Source organism: Anas acuta, chromosome 5 (assembly GCF_963932015.1).
Source record: "Anas acuta chromosome 5, bAnaAcu1.1, whole genome shotgun sequence".
In the NCBI taxonomy this organism is placed as follows: domain Eukaryota; kingdom Metazoa; phylum Chordata; class Aves; order Anseriformes; family Anatidae; genus Anas; species Anas acuta.
The window spans coordinates 61,783,933-61,794,052 of record NC_088983.1 but is presented as its reverse complement, the minus strand read 5'-3'; the positions used below and the strand labels follow the sequence as shown (position 1 = coordinate 61,794,052).

The window sequence follows — 10,120 nt, the reverse complement described above, 5'->3', positions numbered from 1 at the left end:
GCAGTGGTAGAAATAACAGGCAAGCACATACTCTGAGACAGAAAAAGCCATAACTGACGAAGCTGGAGAGCTCTTTTAACCATTTCAGGTGTCATTAAACCACTTCTGGCACTGTGGGAAGCTAGTTCTAAATGCATTCGAGTAAGGCTGAAAGTATCATTTTAGATATTGGATCACTGGGAAAAAAAAAGAAAAAAAAAAGAATGACAAAAGGGAAATAAGATTCCCCTTTGGGTCTAATCAACATTCGCACATCAGCAGATGTTTTTCGACTCCTCTCAAATAAAAACATACGATGGCACACCTTCTGGTTTCTTTATGGAACACTAATTACCGACTGCACAAAAAGCCTAATCAATGTAGCACGTGATGGCTCGTATTCACACGTTCTTCACTCACAACCTGAGTTGGTATTTATTGGGAGAGAAGAAGATGAAAGGTTCCAAGGTGAGCCATTTCGGGTTGCAGGATTACCCACCAAACCTCATTCAGCTTCCGTTTGTCAGATGCAGCCAGCTCCCTCTCCTTGGTCTTTCAGCACCTACCCAAAACTGGAACAGGATGCTGCATGCTTCAGCCCAGGAACTGCAGAAACAAAGCTGGCTGGTACAAGGAAGCCAAAAACACACAAGGCAGCAAGAACTTTCCCCAGCTGATCCTGCAAAAGGGTCATATCCGCAGCAAACTGGGAGCACGTCGTGTGTTTCTCTGGCTTGCAAGCCCCACAACAGCGACCACAGTGGCAATCATTGTCTGCTTGACCGTGTGGCTGAAGCAAGGCGTGTTTGCAAGCCATGCTGCTCCCCTGGGAACTTGTCTGCTCTCCCCTGTGTCCACATGCTGACAGAAGGACCTCGGCTTGAATCTGAAATCTATTTTAGAAGTGATTATGGTGACAGTTCCTGAATGGGAGCACAGACCTGAAATCCTCATCAAATATTTATCTGCTTTATCACCATTAAAAGATAATTTTAAAAGAGATGGAAGATTATAAGGAAATACTGCTACCGACTTACTGATAAATTTAATCCAACCCATGTTATCTCCAGGCACTATCTCAGTGGCACATAGGTGGCCCTCCCCAAAACCAATACCAGCAATTTGACAGCTCACCAGACAAACACTACAGATCCAATTTCCAGATACAGAGGACACGCACAAAAGGGAAAGAGCCACAGAAAGAAGCTGAATAATTTCCTTAAGTATGGAGTATCGTTAGCATAGGCAGGTAGGCATTTTGTGATGCAAAAAGAAAACACAGGCCGTTCGTTTCACAAAGCAAATAACTTAGGAAATGATTAACAGGAAATCAATCGTTGTTAGTTATAGATCTATTCTAATGGATGGAAAATAGAAAGTAAGGAAACAAAATCATAGCCATTTTGATGAAAAATTAGATAGGAGTTATTGAATACAAAACAAAGAGCAAAATCATACACAACCCCATCTTTCTAATTGCTGCTTATTGCAATACGCAGTCATGTTCAGCATCGTTAGCCCAAGCACCTGTCCATAGCAAATGCGATATTGCAGAGTTGGACGTAAACTAAAATCCTCTGGGCTGAGTTTTCATTTCAAAACACAGAGAATTACTTTGAGGACTACTAGCACTGTTCATTGGGTGTATTTACAAGTCATAGTGCAATGCAGGGAAAACTTCTATGCCTGTAAGACATCTTAAGTTTTTCTTCAGAATCAGTCAGAGAATCAGGCACCTCAGCAGTCTTAAAAATCCAGCCATAAACTCTTCAAGTCTTATTGTGTAGTACTATTCTCTATCCTTCGCAGGCCTACAGCAGCCTGATGCTAAAACACACCTATTCTGCACGTATTCTTAAATCTTCTATTTCAAACTGGTTCTAGTTTAGTAGAATGCAGAAAACAGATGGTAAACCAAAAGTGCAGCAATGGAGTGGTTATTTCCAATGAGCTCCTAGTTGCCTTACTAATTCCTTTAATTCCTTTCTTTTCCTTTTTTTTTTAATGGTTTATATTAGTTGGTATCGCTTCAATGAAATGTTGGCTTTCAGAAACTACAATTTAAGCAAAATTATTTTTAAGACGTAAAATCTTTCATATCAAGTCTAGAGTTCACCGGGTTTTTGGCCAGAAGTCTTTGCAAAATGAATGCCAATTTATCAAACCTAAGTCTTGCAAACTCAATGACCTCCAGAGTTGCTGGGTAAAATTTCTGAGACAGAAAAAGGAAAGGACAAGCCCACCTCCCCACCACCAAATAACCTCAAAGTCCAGGCACTCATGCAGGCTATTAGAAATCCTTCCTAATGAAGGAAAAAGAGACTTGAAGGCAGAGACTTGAACTTGCACATCCCACCTTCCAGCCTATGCAAACACAGACATCACATTTTCAACAGAATAACCTTAGAAATCATTCTGATGCGGGGTGCACAGAACGGGAAAATTCTTTTTCCCTTCCAGTACCACTCAGTACAACCTCTATCTTGCAAAGCCTCATAAATAGAGCATTACATGAATAAGTAACAGAAAGTGCATCAGAATCAAAACAGGAAGAAAAAATGGAAGGAAGAGAGAACGGAAGAACCATTCATTTCAGTTTAACTTCTCCTGTGTTGTTTTTGGTTGATCTTTAAAACCTGTGAGTGATATTCAAGCTGAACTAAGTAATTACCAATTTTTTGAGATGCTTCAATAGTGCCAGAATACTATTCTATATTGTGTTTAGTAGCTAGCATCCATCTTGGGGGATGCCTCAAGCATCTAGCAATGTGTTGATATTTGATCTTTTTTGCACTGACATGATGGCTTAGTTTCTCTGGGTATTAATATATCGTTCCATAATTAATATACCTGGCATATCCAAGAAGAATTAACTTCGTATTCTGAAAAGCCAGAGCCTAGATTAGGTAGATCATGACAGGGTGTCTAGTGTTCTTAAGAGCCAAAAAATTAACATTCCCAGTTTAAACCAACTAATGAGTTTTAAATTAAAAGTTACACCTATGTTGTGATCTGTGCTCTGACAGACACCGAGCTAGCTGAAAACAACCTAAGACATACTGGGAACAGTTTAACTACTGTACCCCATAGCTCCTCACGGGTGGAACTGCATTGCTCCTCAAAGGAGTAAATCACTTCTGCCTTTTGATGTTGTGCAGCTTTCAAGATCTGAGTTAGTTCACATGCAGCCCGTCCAAGTGCCTCCCTACTGCAGTGCAGTATGCAGCACGGACACACCACAGAGATACGCGGAAGGGAAGACTTTAACCAATTCTCCACCAAGCAAAGCAATAGGGTTATTCACATCTATATCATCGCGGAGATCTAATGATGCACCAAATGAGAGGCACCTGAGCTCTGCCTTAAGGGCAGCCCATAAAACAAAGCTAGAGTTATTCTAGGGCCAGCACAAAACTTTCTCTAAGACCTTGTACTTCACTTCTTAAATCTGCAGCAACAGCCAGTGAAGTGATTTACAATTCAGGACCTTTGAAGAATCAGTTACCAGAGTCTGATTCACTGTGTGCACAGACGTCTTCAATGTCACTTACCATTGCTCTACAGATGCAGTGTCCCAAAAGATGGATTATTTCCCCGTACGCCTGCCCTAAAATTTTAGGTAGACATGTAAGACTTCACCTAGGTCTAGAAAAGCTTGTTTAAAGGAAATTCATACTCCTGGCTTGAGTCTTGGCATTTACATCTGCCAAAATTGGTAGGATGCATTCCAAGGTATAGCAAGTGTCTCAGTTTATCAACTGCCGCTCAGCCTGACCTAGGCAATTAGTCCAAGTCATCATCCAGACAAGTTACCTGTTAATTTCTACAAGACATCCAATATTTTCCTCAAGTTCGCAGAAGTGAGAATTGCGACACCTTGCAGTATTTTTTTTATTACTGCAGTCAAATGAAAATGCTGCCGTATTAGAAACAGTTAGCAACAAACTACTCTGAAAAAAAAAAAAAAAGATTAACTTTCCTTACTCTTGGTGCAGATATGCATTAATGGAAATACCTAGCCTTTAGCTTTATTCATTTTGCTTTCAAACTGATATCCAAATTGAAAGACAGATGTTTTGATCCTTCTGCTAAACTTGGATTTACAAAATACAAACCCTGCATTTCACTTGCAGATACAATTTCCAACTTAGTCATCATTTGAAGTTAATCAAGGCATTTCCTCATCTTGTAATTTCTCACCTGCAGGTAGTTAGAACTATGATTACAATTAAAATTACCATTAAAAACTTCATGCTGTGGTTTCATTACCTATGTCAAAGGAGTTATATTAATTATGAATTATAATATTCACCGAGTTGTGTTAACGCGCATCTCAACAGGAATCATGAGATTTCCACTGAAATTTGCAGTTCAAGGCTAAATTTGGGTAAACACCTGAGAACTCAAGTTAAAACTCCACTTCATCAGAGAATGACTCGGCCACTCGAGTTGTCAGAGAGACAGATCAGTACATCGGCCATGAACACAGAGCATCAGTGCATTACAGGCTGCTGCTCGTTACTCGCTCAGCTAAAACACGAGCTCAGGAAAAGGTCTCGGAACCAACGCAGTTCCCTTCAAAGTCAACTGAAAGACTCTCACAGCACCTCTGTGACTCCTTCCAGCAAGTAACCAGGTGTAATTACGTGCGAGGCAGAGGGTGGTGTGCGATATATGGCATTCCTAGCTCTGGATATGAAGGCAGCAGTCTGGCTGCGCAGAGACAGCGTCCAAGATCTGCACAGTTCTTGTACAGGCAGAAGCAGCTCCTGTTCTCTCCTGCACAGGGCCATACTGCATTTCCCCAAAGGAAGCCTTTTAAATTGGGTCACTTCTTCCTTTTAAGGATAAGTAACAGATAAATTGGAAACCTCCCAATTTATTTGCGATCTGAAAATATGAAAGCCTTCTCTGCTATAACCTCTGAAAGGGAAGGTAAAAATATATTTTATTTTCTTATGAATGTAAAAGAATAAATAGGTATACATGGAGTAAATTAACTACAAAGTAAAACAAGCGTTTGAGCCTTCATACACGTCACAAAGCTAGACGATGTAGAAATAAACAAAAATGATTCATAGATGACCCACAATATATCCACAGTTACTGCACATACATAAATCCAAGTCAAAGTGTTAGATAAAACAAGCTGATGTCAGCAAAAGAAAATGGTCCCATCTTTTATCAAGGGCCTTCACACTTTTCCAAAATAATTACTCGTCTTTCCACCTTGTCCTATAGTTCCATGTGTGTGCTCTATATACCCTTCTCTGGGAGAACTCTTCTTTACCTATTTAGGTGACCGTTCTCTTACTTCCTATTTTCTTAAGATCAGAACAGACAGTCAAAAGAAGCTGATGATCATATAACAAATATGAAAGCAAATAGAAGCGTGCAGACAATCACCCTGATATTTCTGTGTGTACTTTGTGTCCTTCTCTTTCACCTGTCTTTAAAGTGAAGTTCTTCAGACTGAAGACTGTCTCGTGTATCTGCACACTCTTACCATGACACAAAGCATGACAGAGCCCAGAGAGATACCGTATTTTCAGCTGACAGTCCTCAGGAGCTCTTGGTATCATCCTGCCACTATGCCTTGGTTAAAGAGGTTGCAGGACTGTGGCAGAATGGTTCTTCAGCTCCCCACTGCCACCCATTTGCACGGTGCTGACCGTCACTGAGAAGGGCATCTCCTAATCCCAAGTACTGACCATCGTGTATCACAGCGACAAGAGCTTCAGCAACAAGTGAGATATAAACTAAACACCGATCTAACAGACATGCTTACAGCAAGGACCTTAGAATAAACTGCTGCAAATACTGAAATTAATTCTTAATAATCTGAGAAAAAAAAAATAAACTTAAAAAAATTGCAAGCAGTACTAACTACTTAGGTAATACAATGAGAAGTTGGGGTGGATTTATTCAGAAGTCACAAATAATGAAATACAAATTGAATAAAGACGTTTACAGAGAAGGAGATTTGCAGGCAGCACGCAGCTGGCAAGACAGAATTCTATTGTCATGAATAAGCTGGAAGTGGGAAAGAGAGAAGGAAACAAAGATAGTCAAGGACAGCAAGATTTAGGGACAAATGGCACAAAGAAATCTGTTCATAAAGAGAAAGAACAGAAGAAATTGAATTAAAAAATAAAGTCATCAGCATGAAGGAAAGAGGAACAAGGAGGATGTGTGAAAAGAATCCAGCTCTCTAGAAGGGCAATTTTTAGTTACTAATGGCAGTACCACCTTCCAGAAAAGCTGCTGCTTGCACGTCTAAATGCAAGCAGCTTTAAGGGAAGTCCAAAAACCCTCAGGCGTAAGAGTCAAAACTGTCTGACTTGGGGAGCTGAGAGAAGAGACATAACATTTCATATCCATTTTCCGTCTGCAACCCAAATCTGGCACAGATGGCTCGCAAACGATTGTCGCTGCCAGAAATCTGCAAGCGATTGTCACCACCAGAAACCCATTGGCCTGGTAGGAGATGAGTTTTGCCCTCAGCCTGGATGTTGATACCGCAAAGGTGGCCGGAGGTCAGAACCCTGCGAGGCAGCTGGGCAGTCGGTGTCTGTCTCCCAGCCCGAAGTGTTCCCTGCTCGAGGCAGAGCGGTGCCTTCAGCCTCACCCCCCGACTCCGATCCCCCTCCGGCCCTCTGTAAAGCACAGGGCGCCTCGGCTGCACTCCCAGCTCAGTTGCTGATCTCCCTTGAGCTGTGCCCCATTTCCTCGCAAGCCAATTCCCTATAACTTCCATTGGTCTTTATTTCCCTCTCTGGCAAAACTGGTGTGATATTTTATTTCCCTCCCCCTGCTCCCTGCCTGGCTGATGTAGGCTATCGGCATCAGGGCAGCAGCTGCCTCTGAAGATGTGCTTGTACAGCTCCTGCCACCGATGCTGGGCACAACAGGGCTTTGATCTCAGCTGCAGCCTCCATGCGCTGTATCAGTAACACCTCTACATAAGCACAGACCACCGCTAAGAGAGCTCTAACTTCAATGCATTAACAGCCCATGACCAGGCTAATTTTATACCTAGCAATAACCTGAGACAAGACAGCCTAATTCAGAGCAGAGCAGACACATGTTCTTTGTACCTTTTCCTTCTGAAAAAGCAAATCTCTTATAAATTATCAATGCCGTTCCCCACAGGAGGCAGCTGAGAGCAAGCTCGCCTGCGCGGTGATGCGCTCCCCATCACCAACTGCACCTTGCAGAGGGGGCGAGCACTTTACCTGTGCTGCTGCCCCTAGGACAGATGATATACCAGCATTTCCAAAAGCCCGGAGAAACAAGCGTGGGACACCCTTCATCTTCATGCGCGTTCCCGTTCCAGAACTTGTTTACGCATCACGCTTTCAGAAATCTTCTTAGCTGCTCTAATTGCTATGATTCAGGAATTTACAACACGGCTCTGCTCCCAACACAATTTTCATCCCACTGCAGTCCTTCACCTTGCAAATAAATACGCAGCGACTCTTTAGAGCTGCAATTTCTCAGCACAACCTTAAAACTTCAGAGCGAATTCATAAAAGCTAGGAAAATTGAGCCTCCTAAAAAAGGTCCTGCATAAAATAACGAATATTATTCCCATCACCCTGTATATATCAAGAGGCACGATGCCACTGCGTAAGCACGCTGTGGATCGCTTTATCTGCACCTTCCACTCAACGTGCACCCGGGGTATAGCCTGTGGGGTCCTGCCGGCCACAGCAGCTCCATCCCTCCCTACAAATCCTCCCAGAAGCAGCCATCTGTGCAGCGGTCCCGGGGAGCTGGCGGCAAAGTTACTCCTATGGGTACTGATTTCAGCTGAAAGTCTCTCTATATTTCTCATTAAACAGGTTGGATAGTTCTATGAAGGCTGCTTTAAAAGGTATAGTATGCAAACTTATTGCTAAAGAAGTAAGAATGTAACAATAATAGGCACTAGGACCTTACTCCAAGCACATTGATGCTTTTATCTCAGGCAGCAGCTTAGCAACAGTTTCTTTTCACTGCAGTTAAGTAGTATGGGGAATGTCCTTACTTCTCTGAGGCACAACAACATAAAATAAAAACGAGTATCTTGATTTCAGGGATTCCCTGCATTAAAAATGAGCTCAGGAAAACAATGTGAAACTGGAACATATTTCTAAACTGAAAAAAATTAACTTCTCTGAATCGGTAATGATTCCATCCATTTTTGCTTTGTATTTTCTACTGGAAACTGCCAAAGGATCCCCAAGCAAAATACCCCTGTGCTTGAGAATGTGAATCCTAACGAAGTTCTCCCTTACTCCCAATGGCCATCCGGAGTCACCTTTTTGGAAGGGAGAAGGAGGGAGGAGTACATGAGCTGCAAACGATTTTTTACTTAAGTCTAAACTATTTTGATTCTTTGTAATAAATGACAGAGATATTATTAAAATGGGTTCAGTTTTGTGTTTGTTTCTTTAAAGAAAACTGTAGGCAAGTATACCTGGCATGTAGTCATATAAGTAAGGACTTAACCATATGCTTGAATTTCTATCTATGAAATAGGTTTTTTTGAAGATGAATGCAACGTATTTACATTAAAAATCACTTCCCAGTTATATTTCATAACATTAGCAAAGTTGAATCTCCTCATCCTATGACTATCAGTGTTTCAAAAACACAATACAGAAGAGAAGAAGAAGAGGCATTTAGGGCAAAATGCTGAAAACCACAAATAATATGAACCTTTCATACACCTTAGTATGAAAATACTTGCACTGACACTGAAAGAATTGTTTCGTGTTTTTTTGTTAACTCACCCAAAACGTTCTCAGCATCTTAAGAGCAGAAGCGTAACCTGCTGTGTGAGTTTTGGACGTGCAGAGTGCTTAAAGAGTTGTGCAAGGCACCCAGAACTGACTCCCTCTGGATCATGCCACTGTAAGGAAAACTGTGACATTTTGCTAAAGGAAAAAACACTTCTCTGAGTTAATTCAGGTACATAGCTGTGCATACACTCAGGGAGGAACAACGTGGGTTTAGGAGTCGTGCTACTACTCTGAAGTCTGTGCCAATGTTGAAACAGCTTTGCCTAGCTCAGAGAATGGCTCGCAGCATCTCCTAGCACGGTGTGCAGCAGCACTGCTGGCTGTCACATGCCGTCCAGGCCAGAAAGAGGGCAAGGAACAGGCCCCTGAGCTCTGAGAGCCTGCAGCTGTGGGACTCGCTCCAGCAAACAGGAATGTGAAGCAGCAGGGCAGGTAGGGACGGGGCCGTGTGCTCGCAGAGAGAAGATGAGGTATTCCGAGGGGCGTCCACCTGGCTGCTCCCTCACTTCGCACGTTGCACTTCCACAAAAGGCGACTTTGAGAGAGCTCAAACCCAGAGCCGTCAGAGCAGAAGCACGGTGTGGTTTGGGGGGCACTGCTGGCTGTAGGCACACGGTTACCATTTATGAAGAACACCGTGCTGGAAACGGCACTATTGGCACACCAGCGTTTCCCTGAGGCTCCAGGGGTTTGCCTCTGCGTGCTTCCCTCCACTACGCCGAGTAAAACAAGAGGAAAAGCGGCTTCCTCTCCTTCCTCCGCGCAAACTTTTGGCAGGGGCCTGGCGCTGTGTGTGTGGCGCTCTCCCCGTGCCGCGCTGACGCACGGGGCCGGCGGGCAGCGGCCGCGGTCGCTCCTGGCAACGGCGGCGCCAATGGCAGCCGGGCGCTGCCGGGCGCTGCCATGGCGATCCCAAGGCTCGCCATGGCGGCGGCGGGGGGCCCCGTCCCGTCCCGTCCCTTCCCTCACCTGTAAGGGATCCAGTCCGCCTGGTGCCTCGAACTCATCTCTCCACGGCGGCGGTGCCCGGAGCCGGGGGGTGAAGGAGAGGAGGGAGGAGGGGAGGGGACGCGGCGGCTGCTGCTGCCCGAGTCGGATCCCGCCGCCGCGCCGCGGGCAGCATCCTCCGTCCGGGGCGCCGGTTATCCCGGCAGCGGCCGCCGATACCTCCCCCCGGGGAGGGCTGCCGGCAGCAGCAGCACCACCAGCAGCAGCAACACCAGCGGCGGCGGCGGGCCGGGCTGCATGGGGAGCGGCAGCGGGGCGGGGGGCGAAGGAGGGGGCGGAGGGCGGGCCGGCGGCGGGCAGGGAGAAGGGAGAGGGAGAGGGAGAGGCAGCGCCGCGGCCCCGCTGCC

The 10,120-nt window shown here is 44.6% G+C and overlaps 1 protein-coding gene across 8 annotated transcripts in view; it reads right to left on the bottom strand.

Annotated features, from left to right (window-relative positions):
- TUB (TUB bipartite transcription factor) overlaps positions 1–10,120 on the bottom strand; it is a 116,934-nt gene that overhangs the window by 46,573 nt on the left and 60,241 nt on the right. The window contains exon 1 of one of the 8 annotated variants that reach the window (XM_068685231.1): positions 9,735–10,019. The exons of the other annotated variants lie outside the window; for them this stretch is intronic. Coding sequence (XP_068541332.1) covers positions 9,735–9,772 — 38 coding nt within the window. The 5' untranslated portion in view covers positions 9,773–10,019. Of the gene's footprint in view, positions 1–9,734; positions 10,020–10,120 lie in introns of those variants that run through there. 8 annotated transcript variants of the gene reach the window in all.